The 14,269-nt window shown below is 57.8% G+C and overlaps 2 protein-coding genes across 4 annotated transcripts; both read right to left on the bottom strand.

The window, feature by feature from the left end:
• Nucleotides 1–73: 73 nt before the first annotated feature.
• Nucleotides 74–4,376, bottom strand: SIRT7 (sirtuin 7). The gene is made up of 10 exons (XM_042802596.1): nt 4,245–4,376; nt 4,032–4,169; nt 3,465–3,569; nt 2,402–2,472; nt 2,228–2,300; nt 1,647–1,745; nt 925–1,161; nt 600–680; nt 381–487; nt 74–281 (listed from the first exon to the last, which is right to left on the bottom strand). The coding sequence occupies exons 1-10, from the start codon at nt 4,338–4,340 to the stop codon at nt 74–76; spliced, it is 1,215 nt and encodes a 404-aa protein (XP_042658530.1). The 5' UTR covers nt 4,341–4,376.
• A 123-nt stretch (nt 4,377–4,499) lies between these two features.
• Nucleotides 4,500–13,420, bottom strand: MAFG (MAF bZIP transcription factor G). Of its 3 annotated transcripts, none has more exons than XM_033001845.2 (3): nt 13,171–13,420; nt 8,783–8,844; nt 4,500–8,693 (listed from the first exon to the last, which is right to left on the bottom strand). In XM_033001845.2, exons 2-3 carry the CDS (start codon nt 8,816–8,818, stop codon nt 8,241–8,243), a joined length of 489 nt encoding a protein of 162 aa, XP_032857736.1. In that variant the 5' UTR covers nt 8,819–8,844; nt 13,171–13,420; the 3' UTR covers nt 4,500–8,240. The 3 variants fall into 3 exon arrangements, with proteins under 3 accessions (XP_032857736.1, XP_032857737.1, XP_042658531.1); XM_033001846.2 differs by lacking the exon at nt 13,171–13,420 and adding an exon at nt 12,079–12,752; XM_042802597.1 differs by lacking the exon at nt 13,171–13,420 and adding an exon at nt 9,002–9,048.
• Between the last annotated feature and the right edge of the window lie 849 nt (nt 13,421–14,269).

Raw genomic sequence — 14,269 nt, 5'->3', positions numbered from 1 at the left:
CCGCCCGCCCCGCCCCGCCCCGCCCCGCCCCCGCCGCCATCTTGGGGCGCGTCCCCGCCGCCGCCGCCCGCCCTCAGTGGCTCTTCCTGCGCCGGGCGCCCTTGGCGCAGCCGCGGCCCAGCCAGCCGCCGGGGCGGGCGGGCGGCGGCGGCTCCTCCTCCCGCGGCGGCGGCGGCGGCGGCGGCTCGGCGCCAGGCGGCGGGGCCACCGGCTTCCGCGAGTGCGTGCCTTCCTCCCCGGGGCGCAGCGGCTCGGCCAGCGCGAAGATGGGGTCCCGCGCCCTGCGGAGACAAGGGCGGGCGTGGGCGGGCTGCGGGCCGGGCCCCCGGGCCGGGCGGGCCCCGCGCCGGGCGGGCCCCGGGCCGGGCGCAGCCGCTCACCGGTCGTAGCGCGGGATCTCCAGCCCCAGCTCCGCCATCAGCAGCCGCATCACGTCGTCGCAGCGGCCGTGCAGCTTCAGCGCGGCCAGGTCGTCCTTGGGGGTCCACTGCGGGAGCGACAGCAGACCCGCGGCTGCAGGGGGGGCCCGGGGCCGGTCCCCGCCCACCAGCGGCCGCTGGGCCCGAGCCCTTCACAACCCCTCTGCCAAAGGCTCTCACCTGCAGATTCACGATATATAGCTTTGGACGACGAGTGGGAGGCTTGCTCATGCACCAAAGACGCGGGTATTTTTTCAAAACCTGCCACAAAATAAGAGATTATCAGTACAGCCAAAGGCACGCGTAACTGTGAACCGTATCAGCGAGAGGAAAAGGAATGTATTACCAGGAGGGGAAAGAGGGAGGAAGAGAGACTATCACAGATGGTGGGCGAATCCTGACACCAGAGTTTACAGTTGTCTGTTTGGGAGGAGACTGCTCAGCACCAAGGTGTATCACCAAGAGGGAATGCTGCTAACAATCTTCACCGAGTCTCTAAAGTTACCTTTAAGCTGGAACCCAGACAAAGAATCACATCTGCTTTGCTTGCAGCTTCTGTTGCTGCTTCCCAGTTCAGGGGCTGTCTCAACGTCCCCTTCTCCCCAAAGTGGACGATTGTATCTCTCAACTGTGCCCCACACTTGTGGCACATCCTGCCAGTGTGATGCCTGTGCAGGGCTGTGCGCTCCGTCACATCAAATACTCGCACGTATTCTCTGTTGGGTGTACAGGAAGTGCAGACCTGGTGCAGGACGAAAGCAAAAATCCCGTTACATCATTAGCATCTAGCCCGCTGAAAGGCCAGGAGCCAGCCAGTTCTCTTAGAAGAAAGGCAATTTTGGGGGACAATAAATTGGAAGCTGTAGAAGAGATCATCGGGGGTCACATGCTAACTTGGAAGAGTTTGGAAAACCCTCAACTAGCAAGTGGAGTTACAGGGAGCCTGTTGGCTATACAATAGGAGGGATTCCAGAGAAGGTCTGAGGAAGGGCAGTCAGAAGTAGAAGGCTCTAGCAGGCCCAGAGAAAAAGCTAGAGTTGTTGTACAGAATATTTTGTTTTGGTGCTTGCTAACTAGTTCAACCCCAAACCTGATGGCCTGGAGACACAAACTAAGCAGAGGCTAGCCCTTGTACCAATTCTTCTTGAGGTAGTGATAGATAAATAGCTTACGTTATCTTCTTGGGCGGCCACTAGACGGTAACTTTATCCTGTTCTGGCCACTCACCTCTATGTACATGTTTCCATGAAGCTCAGATATTGCTGCTTGGGGTAACCCACTCCGCAGGTGCAGCCCATCACAGTTTTGAGAGACTACATGCTGCACCTTGAATAGAGTAAAGCACTGAGGTAACACACACGCAGAAGACTCAAATTACTGCTCAAATACAGGTGACGCATCTGTCTCGATACACACCAAACAGCCTCCGTACATCAGAGCAGAACCAACACAAGAGAAGTGTGGAGAACAGACCTTTTCTAAATGAAAAGACTCCTCCTGCTAAACAGAGCTTTACTAGGTCTGGCTGACTGTGGCCAGGTCCCCAGGCCAACCTCACAAGGAGGCAAAACCAGAAAATATTAGAGAAAAGGCACCAGGGGAAAAACTGCCAGAGCCACAGTCTGAAGCTAGCCTAATGAAGACTCAGCTGTATGTGAGCAGATGCTTTTTCCTACATGGATGTGTAGCCACCTGAGTAAAAGCAGGAGTTAGGCAATCTCATGAAAAGATTTTTTTTCTCTGATGGGTTTTATTTATCATATTTAGGCAGAGGAATGCAAATGAGGTGTGGAAAAAAAAAAAATTACCAGGTTGTGCTTGTGTAGACAGGCAATGCTCATATGGGTGAGTGTGGGCTCTGCCTCACTCAGATCTGTAGCCCTGAGAAGAAGGGGGAAAAAAAAAAAAAAAAGTTGACTTGCTATTAATCTCTCATTCAGGATCAGCTTTACTACTACACAGCTCAGAATTTGTCTCCTCACCTGATGCTCCTGCCCTTCTGCAGCAATGTCCATATGCCATTAGGGCCTCTGTAATCTGGGATGGAAGCTGCCTGTGTTACCAGGAGAGGAAAAAAAACAAGGCCTGACGGGAAGGTTCATACCTTTTGTCCACAAACACATCGGCCCAGTCTCACCCAGGACAACCAGATACACCTCATTCACAGGTCCTTTTCCATTCACTCCCAGTTTTCTAGTGCAGTGGATCCCTAATCGGAGGAAAACCTTCTTTTCACGTGTTTTCTCTCTCTCTCTAGCATCTCTTCTCCTACCTTACAGCTCTCATTTTCACCTCCAGTATTTATTTTCTCCGATTTTACCATTATGGAATCCTAAAATAACTCTTTTTGACCCTTGGTACTTCCCATTCCCCTACAAAGAACTCAATTCTTGAAGCTTTCCTTATTTTCACTAGACTCTGATTCCTGGTACCTTGCACTCGGCATTCTTTAGCAAAAATATGTGTGACATTAGCACTCTTACACCCTGCCCAGAATCATGCCCTGTATCAGCAAAGGCTGTAAAAAAGGGAAAGAAAAATAAGGTTCCCATCTCAGAGTTCAAACAAAGGTGACATATGACACATCAGAAGAGGCAGAACCAGATTTCCACTCTCCCAAAAGAGGCCACTGAAACCACCCATTTCTTAAACGGTCATTTTTAAGTTCCGGTAACCACCAGCTAGTCCTACTTCTCCATTAACGCAGACAGAGTTAATCAGCTAACTTGGTTTTAGGTTTTACCCCCAAAAGTAGTTGAAAAGACTTGAATGAAGCAAGCCTAGCAATCCTCTTGTTTAAGCAGCACTTTCTTCACAGTCACAGAGGTGACGCGAAATCTCTTGGGCAGCTGCCACCACCCCACGATGCAAACGCGCAAACATCTTGCTCACAGTTTGCAGCGCAGCAGCATTAACAGAGCACCTCAGACTCATAACACACATCACATAGTCATTTGAAAACCACAAAAAAAAAGTCCAAACAACATTGCAACACTCCTGAAGGAGCTCCCAAAGCTCCAGCCACTCACCCCCAAAGAATCCTACCGTACTGATCCCGGCTCCTGTATAGATGACAAGGTGCTTGGCGTTCCGGACAACAGCTGCCAGCTCTGTAGCCTTTCGCTTTAACTCCTCCGGTTCATCACATACCTGGAGAATACAACTGAGCAAGTTCACATGTTTCTGCGATACGGTGCGTCCCTGAATCAGATGGAACAGGGAGCTCCCTGCGAGGTTTAATATGGGCCTAGCCTAGCCAGGAAAAGGGACACGAACGTTCACAGGTGGGTTTCTAAATAAAAGAAGACACTTGCTGTCCACGGCAGATCAAGGGGAAAAGCTCCCTGGAGAGCAGCACACGCAGACCCAGGAGACGAGCCCACCCAGCGCACACGCAGAAAACCACACGCGTTTGTGAAGCACACGGGCCCGGCAGCCGCTGGTGGAAGTCGGGCTGCTGCGGAGCCGAGCGTGGGCGGGCGCGGGAAGCCACGGCCTCGGGGGCCGGAGGCGCTGCCGGTAAGGCGGCGCCGCAGCCTTTCACTGCGGCCCGCCGCGGCTCCAGAGCTCCCCCTCCCCGGGGCGCAGGGCCCCGCTCCCCGCCTCGCCCACCTCCTCCTGCCGCCGGCGCAGCCGCTCCCGCCGCTTGCGGCGCCGCTCCAGCTCCCTGACGATGTCCTCGCTCTCGCTCAGCACCTGGCACTCCTCGGGGCTCCGCTCCGCCGGCGGCTTCCTCCAGATGCGGGACACCTGCCCGGTGCACACGGGAGGTCACGGCGGCCCGCGGCAGCGCGGCGGGCCGGGCCGGGCCGGGCCGGGCCGTACCTGTCTCCGTCGGTCCCGCTGCTCCTCCTGCTGCAAGATCTCGGCGCGCGCCGCCGCCTTCCGCTCCGAGCGGCTCAGGCTGCCGCCGGCCGCCATCGCCCCGGAAGCGCCCCGGAAGCGCCCCCGCTTCCGCTTCCGCTGCGCCGCCACCGCGGCCGCCCGCTCCCGCCCGCGCGGCCGCGCGCCGCTTCCGGCGGCGGCAGCGCCCCCCCGCGCCGCGGCGGACCGCGCCCCAAGGAAGCGCGAGGCGGCGGCTGTGTGGAAGCGGTTTATTGTCACGTACAAAACGGCAACGGCGGCGGCTGCGGCCGCGGACGGACACTATGTACAGCAATAAATAACGCCCGCCCGGCCCGCCGCCCCGGGCAATAACTTAGCAATAAATACCGCCGCCCGCCCCCGGAGCCCCGCCCCGGCAGCCCGGGCCCCTCCGCCCAGCCGCCCGCCCCGGCCCCCGACGCCCGCCCGGGCTGCAGTTCACTTGACACAATTCACCACAAGATACACAAAGCCCCGGGGCGGCGGCGCGGGGGTACGCGCCGCGGGTTGGGTTGGCTTCGCAGGCAGGCCGGGGGCGCCCCCCCCCCCCCCAACCGCCGCGGTAACGGCACCGGGAAAAGGAGAAAGAAAACACGACACCCTTCACAGCAGGAAACCAAACGGACGATCACCTCAGGAACACGAACTGTCACACTCCAGAACGCTATATACGAGAGAGAGGTCAGCGTGGCGGCTCGGGGCAGGGCCGCCTCGCGCGGGCGCAGGAAGCCAGCTGGCTGGGGACCGGGAGACTCCTTGGACACTGCAGAAATACATCACTCGGGGTCCAACACTTCACTGAGAACAAAACCAAAACCGAAGTGCTAGCACGGGGGAAGCGGCACTCGCAAGGGGAGCGCGTCCCTGTGGACACCCAGCCCGGTCCCCACAGAGCTCGTTTACCACACTGGCGCCCTTCGGCCGCGGCTTCGCGCCCGCTGCCCCCTACACGGCGTGGCTCGCCGGGCGCACTCTGCCCCTCGGAGCAGGCTGCGCCCATAAGCTGGCAAGCGCAGCGCTGGGGAGCAGAAGCGACAGCGTTAACACCTGGTGGAGTCAGTGCTGCCGCCTGCTCCGTCCGTCCGTCCGTCCTCCTGACTCACGGTCTCACTCCAAAGCAGCACAGCCTCTCACCAGCAACAGCGTGGCTGTCGCCCAGCAGGCAGGGAAAGACGGGGGACATTCCCCGCCACAGAGTACAATTGAAGCAAGTTCACTAGGGCTGCAGGATTGCCCGTCGTCGCCTGCTCTGTTGTTGCGGCCCTCCTCACACCGCAGCCTCCAGCCCCTGCAGCTCAGCTCCTAACCAGCCCCCTACACAAAACCTCTGCTGCTCACCCTGCGGAGGTCAGGCCTCCAGCTGGGTTCAGAACGGCACTTTAGCCAGGTTCCATCTCAGGCTGGCTCCAGGAAGGACAGGATTAGGACTCACACCCCAGGCCAACTGAAGGTCTCCGTGTTCCGGAACATCTCACCTCTTCCAGGCACCATGTCACCAGCTGGAAGACAGAGGTTAGCGCCCAGAGCTCTGTGCCAAGAGCTGCCCGGTGAACGGCTGGGAAGTCGGGCACTTCAGCTCAGAGAAGAGAAAGCCCAGGGCTGGGCGGGGGAAGCCTGGATGAGATGTTCCAACCTGCTCCTCATTCAGGAAGTTCACTGGGAAAAACATCCCAAACAGCTTCTCTCTAAACTCCAAATCAACCAGAGCAAATCTGATCTCCACCTCCAGCAGGAAATCCCCACCAACAATCTGCTCTTCTCCTGCCACATTCTGGCCTTCATCAGATTTACCTGCTTCTCAGCCCAGAGGACAGCAGTATCAGTTCAGCTATGTGAGAAACACATCGCCAAAACCCACCCAGTATGGAGAATCGCACCTCCCCGCAAGACTGCGGTTTCACTTGTGCCATCCTGGTCTGTCCCCTTCGCTCAGGAGACCTTCAGCAGCCAGGAGATCACATGGACTTCACCCCCCAAGTCCTGCTTCTCTAAAACTAGTCAGTAATCAGCTCAAATCTTTGGGGAGGGGAGAGGGGGATCAAAGTGTTTGTAGAAATGGAGCCTGGCCACAAATAGCTCCTCAGCTGTGCCACACAGCTGTAAGTCTAAGCACTCTTCCAACACCCACAGACAGAAGCTGCACCAGGAAAGACAGTAACCATGCCACAGCCTAATTTTCAGTAATATGCAGATACTCAGGACTAGCGCTGGTCCCACGCTGCCTAGAAGGCAGGCAGGGCAGACTTGCCCCTCTTGTCAGATGAGCTGCAAGAGCAACACAAGTTCTGACCACAGGATCCAATTCCAGAGTTAAATCCCATCAGCCTCCTCCTAAGCTTGGACAATTCTCCCTTGCGTTACTTCTCTAGCAGCTTTGCTGGAGGAAGGAAAGCGCAATGTTTTCCCCATTCAGGTAACCAAGTTACCCGGTGTCGGCGGCTCAGCAAGAGGCCGAAGCTGCCTGAGCTCCTGCAGCACGCCTCTGCAGAGAAGCGTTTTCTGGGCAGGCATCACTACTTAGTTGCACCAGCCATTCATTTTTGCCTTCAAGAACAGCAGCGCCTTTGCCTGTGTGCCAGAATCCTTCTGGAGAGTTCGGAGAGATTCCAACTCAATCTCTCGGTTGAGCTTAGGGAAAATGACGGCAGCATGAAAATGACAGCACATGGCAAAGGCAGCCACTGGCACCACCACACCACAGCGCCACGCAAGAGCTCAGAGAGCACAGAGAGCGCAACACAAGGGGACACAACGGAAGCCAGCAAGGTCGAGAATAAGTCACTTTTGGTACAATTGCAAAAAGATATCAAACAGGACTTGCCTCTTTTTTTGTCTTTTTCTAAGTTTTATAAATAAAGTCTGATAACTCTTTATAAAAACTAACCTCAGAGCCACAAACAGTTTGCGGGAGGTTCATGAGAAACTTTAAAATTATTTATTTATTAACTTTTAACTAGCAAAGTCTCCGAGAATATTTCCCCATTTATATGGTCAAATATTCTCGCCCTCTCAGATAAAAAAGCTGACTATAAATACGCTCTCTCTTCTGTCTGATTTTAATTTTAAACTTAGATAATTTAATAACTCTTAAAATGATGTTTCTCTCTTTAAATAAAGGGCTATTTAACCACATAAACTGGTTGTGTAAACCATCACACTAGAGACACTTGATACCCTCAAAACACGGGAACAACTAGTGATTTTGGTCTTGTTCAGTGCAACACATTAGGCACAAAACCGGCCTGCAGTCAACACGGTACCTTCCCTCCCTCCCCTGGGGTGCTGGGCCCCTCGCAAGGGCCCTGTCCCAGCTCCCTCCCCATTGCTGGGGCAGAGGCAGCAGGGCATCTTCCTTTCCACCACTGCTAGTTTACACGGCTAACGCAACGGACGTCTGAAGGAAACCCACTGTTAGGGCACAGAGGCACACCTAGAAAGGAATAAAAACCTATTACACAGAACACCCCAACTGCAACTACGGGTACCAAATGAGACAAAAGCAGCAGGTTCAGGCACCTGGCAGTCAGGCACCAAGATGCACCACCTGGAAGAGTAATGAAATAAAGCCTTTGGAAGTGACCGAAAATTAGGGTTCCTGGCCCCCAGGAAGAAAGCCTCCCTCTGGACCTTCCCCAAGCCCTTCCGTTGCCCTGCCATCGGCCACGCTGCACAGATATTCTTTGGCTAGAAAACCAAGATCTCGCAGTCTGTCCCAAGGGCGCCCAAGGGCTACAGACTGCTGGGTGGGAGGCTCTGTCTGCACAGGACAAGGGACGCATCACCACTGCTCATACCAATCTGGACATAACAAAATAAAACTGGAGTGATCAGCAGGCCAGTCCTGGGCCAAGTAGAAAGAACCCGGACCCATGTGGGGAGGGTTTGTGCTTTGGGGATTCCAGGCTGGTTTTGTGCCTAATTGCCCTGCACAGACAAGCTCAGGCAACACGCGCTTCACTAAGACCGGGCGTCCGTTTTGGATTTCACTATTGTGATGACACTAGTAGTAGCAACCTTGCCAGGGACAAGGGGCCCCATACTGGAGGTGAGAGGCCCCCGCGCAGGGGTCACAGGGCTCCGGGCCACGGTTCTGGCGAAGTTCTGGAGAGCCTCGTATTTGGAGCGGAGAGCATCAAGTTCCATTTTCATGCTGGCGTTCTCAGAGGCCAGCTTCTCCACTTCTTGCTGCAGCTCTGCCTTCTGCTTCTCCAGTTCCTCCTTCTGGGTAACACGCTTGACTCTGCAGCTGGCCGCATAGCCCCGATTCTTCAGCGTGCGCCGACGCTGCTTTAGCTGGATGATCTCTTCCTTCGACAGGCCCCGGAGATGCTGGTTTAGCTCCCGCACAGACATGGTCACCAGCTCCTCATCTGTCAGGCTGGTCCCATTCTCGCCTGGCTCACGCTTCACCTGGAAGAGAAGGCAGCACACACTCGTGAAACCTGGAGCAGATGCCTGCACCCGCCACCGGCACCCCTTTCCTCCACCTGCCGCTTTACCTTCAAGGCCTTGTTTCCTTTGTTAGGGGTCGTCATAACACGACAGCCTTGTCAGTCAGGTTCTGGAAGGGAAGGAAGGTCAGGTTAGCCCCCCAGGACGCAGCAGAGCCTGCGACATTCCTGTGGCAGGGACCAGCAGCAACGCCCTGTGCTGCTGCACATCCCACTCCCCCCCTCCTCGGACCACACTCCACAAGCACCCGACTGAGCTGAACTCACAAATGGCAGATTCTGTCCCTAAGCAGAAGCTGCTGCCCTTCCACACCCCTGCTCCCACGGAGACTTTGTGGCAATGCTGTTTTTTTTCACTTGGGGTGGGGGAAATTAAAAAACTAGGAGGAGTCAGAATACAGGGAAGCCACATTTTTAAAAATAGCCTGGCAGGCAGCAGGCTGGGTCCAGAGCACGGCTGCTCCAGGCCAGTCATGCTGACTCAGCATGCTGGCACTCTGCGCCTCTTGCTCGCAGCCTCATCCTTGTCACTCCCAAGCAGAGCAAGGCAGCCAGCCGCTCTGATGCGCCCTTCCAACAGGTGTCCAAGCCCAGCCCAGAAACTCCCCAGGACAAGAGCCCCAGCAGATTCTAGGTGCCCCCAAGGACGCAATCGGTACAGTTCGTGAATGCACGACCCTGGGCAAGGAGCGCAGGGGAAGCCTTTGCCTCCACAGCACGCCTCACGGGGCATCCTGCAAGACAGAACACCACGGCTGCACTCATGCCTCTCCAAACTTCTGCTTCCCATGAAAGCTAGCACATCCAGGTTCAAGTCAAATCATTGCACCCAACCTTTCCCCAAGAACTGAAGGACAACCTGATACTGTAGCACAGGAAAGCATTTGGGCACACTGCAACCCCATCACAAATTCGAGCCGATGCCACAGCAGCTTTAACGTCTCCCAGTCACACAAAGCTGACCCTAGCTGTAGGTCTTTTCTGTGAGAAAGTTCATATCGGTCCCTGGCAATGCCAGGGCCCAGAAACACCTCCTCCCTCCCTTACTTTCAGAGTCAAGGTGTGCTCATAAGAAAACAGAGATTAAAGGTGGCCAAAACCAGAGAGCAGACTCCTTCACTGCCACAGAAGACACGAAGTCAGAACTAGTAAGAGCAATCCCCAGGCCTGTTTTTACAGTGACTCCTGTCCAAGCTCCTGTTTCTGTCCCTACATACCTCCGTCCCTCAGGCTTTACTTCAGAGGGCTACTAGACTGCTCAATGAATTAATCTGCTCAGATATTGCTCGACAGGCGTAGCTGCGCCTCAAATAGGCAGGAACTGCACACCTCCTCAAGCAAGGCAGGCATTCCTGTGCAAGCGCAGTCTGCAAAATCTCTGTACCTTCCCTCTCTTCAGTGCCAAACAGTCAACAGCAATTTTGTTTGCTACCGCTTTGCTAAATGTAAGAGGCAGTGATGTACAGTTATAGCCAAGAACCAGATGCACAAGTCAGCAAATATGAATTTATGTCTTCTAGCAGATGTGGCGCAGGCTCCTCGCAATGCATCTACCACCTATTAGAGGTGAACGGGGTCAACATTCCCCAGGACACCGACAGAGACGTTCCCAAAGCCTCCAGCCTGCCAGGAGGCAGGCTATTTATACCCAGAGGACAATGCTCCTTCCAACGAGATGTCCGCTACAACCTGACGGTGCCAGTGAAGAAAGGGTCACTTTGCTGTCCAAGAAAGGTAGCTGCAATGAAGCAAGCCAACACAGGATGGAGAGCAGACAAGCAACTGCTTCACAAAATCCATTCTTCACTCTCTCCCATACTGTTGTGATTTCTTTCCTCTGCTCCCACTTGTCAAACAACATGGCTGCTGGGAAAACAGGAGAAGGAAGGGAATAATAGCTGGGGAGACCAGTGTCACCCCCACAGCACCTCTCTGCACCATCCTCTGCTGAGCCTAAGCAGCCAAGGGCAGGTATGGTCAGTGGGACCACATAAATTTGCCTTGGGGGACTGAAAAATTTCCAGCTGCCTGACAAGTACTCAAGCTTCCTTCATTACAGCAGAGACGAAATAAAACAAACAAGGCAACAAACGTGCCACATCAGGCAGGGTACTGGGAAGAGAGCTCCTTGGGGAAGGCTGTGGGATCAACAGGGGTGCTCACACAGACTGGACCCTGCAAAGGCAGTGACTCATTCCTGCCTTTGCACCATGGCTTCTGCTAAAGCTGAGATGGAGGCGAGAGAGCTATCAGCACACAAGAGAAGAGGCTGATCCCAGAGCCTAACAACAGCAATTTAACTTTTCTTGAACTCTTAAGGGCCAAACATTTTCACCCAGAGGAATCCAACCTCCTTACCCAGGCAGAAGCCTCCCACAACAGCCGTCAAAGCTGCAACAGGATCGTCCCCAAAAGCACCTGGTGGTCCCACCTCTCCTTATCCCTCTTCCCAAAGGGATCAAAACAAGTCACAGCAACACACAAGTCAGTCAGTAAAATGGGAAGAACCACCCAGAGATTAGTTGTTGGCTATTTTCTGGGTCCCATTTGAAGGATCAGAGACAGGGCTATTTGGCAGCTTGCAGAGAGGACACCCAGAGAACTGGCACCAAGACAGAGACCAAACTTGGCCTAACTCTCCAGACTGCTGATTGCTCAGCTTTTGATAGCTTCCTGAAGAAAGATCACACTGAAAAGTGCCAAGCACAATGACTGCAACGAAGAAAATGCAGGCTCAACACATTTCCCCAGAGCTCAGAAGGCCTGAACTCAGCACAAGCGCAGCCAATTCTCTCCTCAGCTCAAAGGCAGCACAAGGGAGCTGACAGCACCGCGCATGATTCAATGCGGGCCCCATTCTCCACATTCCTGATCGCAGAACCGCGCCACGAGCCCCGTGTAAACACGGTGACGTCACCCATTCCAGCGCAGGCTGGCCCGGGGACAGCGCCGGGAGGGAGGGAGGGAGGGAGGGAGGCCCATCTGTAGGGACAGGGAGGCAGAGGAGGGGGCTGCGCTCCACAGTGGGCGCCGCAGCACCAGGCGGGCAGAGGAGCGTGGTTTACTGGCAGCGGTCAGGCACGCTGCACGAGAACTCTCTCCCAGTGTGGATTTCATACTCTGTTTATTTGCCTTCTTGTGAATTAGCTCACACAGCCCTCCCAGGAATCCAAACAAATCAGTTGACTCCCCCAATCGCACATGAAGTCAGGACAGCGCCTCTCCTGTGCCACCCCCCCTCCCCACAGGAGTCCCTGGTGAGCTCGAATCCAACCCAGGGCACTTTGACAGCAATTCTTAACCTCAAGGAATCCGCCCACCCACCCGGTTTTAACTCTGCTTACACAGATAAAAGAAAGAGACAGCTCTCGGAGACCCTTCCAGCCTTCTGACAGTGCCTTCCTCCAACCGTGCCGCTCAAACGTCATGTACCCTGGGCAGTCAGAGACATCTGCAGCCCTGGCCAGCCTGACCCCCCCACGCAGACACACATGCCCAGACAGATGCTCGGTGTTGGTCAGGCTGCGCAGCCTGCTCTGCAGCCCCCCTGGAGAGGTTGGCTTCCCACCGTGGAGGGAACCCGCTCAGCTCCCAGGACGCTGCAGCTGCCGAGCGGCCCCAACCCCAGCCTGCTCCTTGCACCCACCGGGCACCGGGGGCTCCGGCGGGTCCACGGGCCACTACGGAGCAGCGGCCAGAACCCCGGGGCCATGGCCCCTCGGTTGCACCGAGCAGCAAGGCGACGGTCCCACCTGGGGCCGAGCCTCCGCGCAAGAAAATGAGCAAGACACCGTCGAGGCTGGTCACCCTCTCCAGACCCTCACCTCCCCTCGTCAGGAGGAAAATCACGGGGCAAGAAGAGAGACCGCGGCGTGAGCCGGGCGAGGAGGCCGGTCCCGCCGGAACGCCCCGGGCCGCCTGCCCGCGGGGCCCTCGCACCCAGCGCCTCCGCCTCGGGCGGGAGCGGGGGTCCGAGGACCGGCAGCGGGCTCCGGGGCGGGGGACGGCCGGCCGGATGGCGAGCGCCCGCGGGGCGCAGAAGGGGCGGGAAGGGCAGGCCCGGCCCGGGGGCAGCCGGTACTGGGGGTGGCCAGGGCCGGCGGCAGCCGCGGGCGGGAGGGGCGGGGCGGGACGCGGCCGCGGCGCTGGCGGGCGGCGGCGGGCGGCGCGGGGGACAGGCCGGCGGCCCCGCGCACCTGTTGCTCGGCCGCGGCGGGACCGGGCGGGGCGGCGGGCGGGGCGGCAGCGGCGCCGGAACCCTCGCCGTGAGTCAGCGGCGGCGGCCGCGCGCGGCCCCCGCCGCCATCCCGGGCCCGCCGCGCCCGCCCCGCCCCGGCCCGCCCCCGGGGACCGGCCCGCCGCGCCGCCCCGCCCCGCCCGGTGCCAGGGCCGCGCCCGCCGCCCGGGCCGCGCCCGCCGCCGCCGGCACCGCTCACCTCCTCAGGGGGCCGCCGGGGCCGGGCCGGGCGGGGAGGCCGCGCTGGGAGGGACCGGGACGCCGCGAGCCGCCGCCGCCGCCGCCGCTCACGGACGCGTCACGTGATGTTTGGGTCACGTGGCTCCATTCATGAAGCGCCCGGCGCAACCGCCCCGGGCCTTAAGGGGGACGCGCGTTTCTGTCGGAGGCGGCGCCTTAAAGGGGAGGTGGCAGCAGCCGGTGCCGCCTCCCGCCAGCGACCCCGCCGCCCGCCCGGGCCCCGCTGGATCGGCAGCGGGGGGGGGGGAGGAGGAGGTGGGGGGGTGGTTTCCCGGCACCCCTGGCCCAGGAACCGGCAGCCGCCTCCCTCGGGTTCCCACGCGTGTTAGCGGTGCACCGCAAGGAAGAGCCGGGCGGCGGGAGCGGGGGTGCCGCCGCCCCCGGGGCCGCCTCCTGCTCCGTGGTTTTAACTTGGCTCCGGTGCGGATGCGAGCGCGGCTGCTGCCGCTGCGCGCCCGGCAGCACTGCCCCGCTCCCCGGGAGGCCCCGCGCTCCCTCCAGCTGCTCCTCTTTGCTGCGTCCACAGTTTCTTGGAGCTGCTGAACCGGCACGGAGGAGCAGCAAGGTGTCCGCAGGAAATGCTGACTTACAGAAGAGGGCTTCGCAGCAGCTCTCCTAGGCGCTGGGGGCAGTGCTGAAGCAAGCCCTGGCTGAAAAACAGCAAGACCAGGGCTGGCTCTTCTGCTGTGAAGCGCTGCTCTCCCAGAGCATGCCTAGCTTGCTCCAGGTGTTTCCGCCTGTTCTGCTAGAACTGTGGGTCTATAAAACAGGAATACTGATGCCTACTGCATTTACTGCTGTGCTACAAGCAAAGCAGGGCTGACAAGGGGCTAGTAGGAGGGGTGCAGTAGTGAAACTGGGCATACGGGAGTGAAGGCAACATCACGGAGAAAGTCTGCTCCTAAGGTGGAAGTAGTCTGGGCCCCAGGCATCTGCAGCAGTACCAAACATGAGTCCTGCAGGGCATTGCTGTAGCTAGGTTTTCCATGCACTGTGGCAGCCAGCTCAGTTACAGGTCTACAAGCATCTAGGAAGTTCATCTGTAGCACTGCCTCTTA

This window comes from Tyto alba, unplaced genomic scaffold (genome assembly GCF_018691265.1).
Source record: "Tyto alba isolate M040663 unplaced genomic scaffold, T.alba_DEE_v4.0 Super-Scaffold_39, whole genome shotgun sequence".
Lineage (NCBI taxonomy): Eukaryota > Metazoa > Chordata > Aves > Strigiformes > Tytonidae > Tyto > Tyto alba.
Note: the sequence above shows the minus strand (reverse complement) of the source record. Positions and strands in the feature narration are given on the sequence as shown.

Excerpts from the sequence above, each read along its gene's own strand:
- SIRT7 (XM_042802596.1), bottom strand. The coding sequence starts at position 4,340 with ATGGCGGCCGGCGGCAGCCTGAGCCGCTCGGAGCGGAAGGCGGCGGCG. Across the intron at positions 1,746-2,227 it reads GTCTACACAAGCACAACCTG|GTGCAGCATGTAGTCTCTCA; the intron begins GTAATTTTTTTT and ends ACTCTATTCAAG. Across the intron at positions 488-599 it reads TATATATCGTGAATCTGCAG|TGGACCCCCAAGGACGACCT; the intron begins GTGAGAGCCTTT and ends TCGCTCCCGCAG.
- MAFG (XM_033001845.2), bottom strand. The coding sequence starts at position 8,818 with ATGACGACCCCTAACAAAGGAAACAAGGCCTTGAAG. Across the intron at positions 8,694-8,782 it reads AAGGAAACAAGGCCTTGAAG|GTGAAGCGTGAGCCAGGCGA; the intron begins GTAAAGCGGCAG and ends CTTCTCTTCCAG.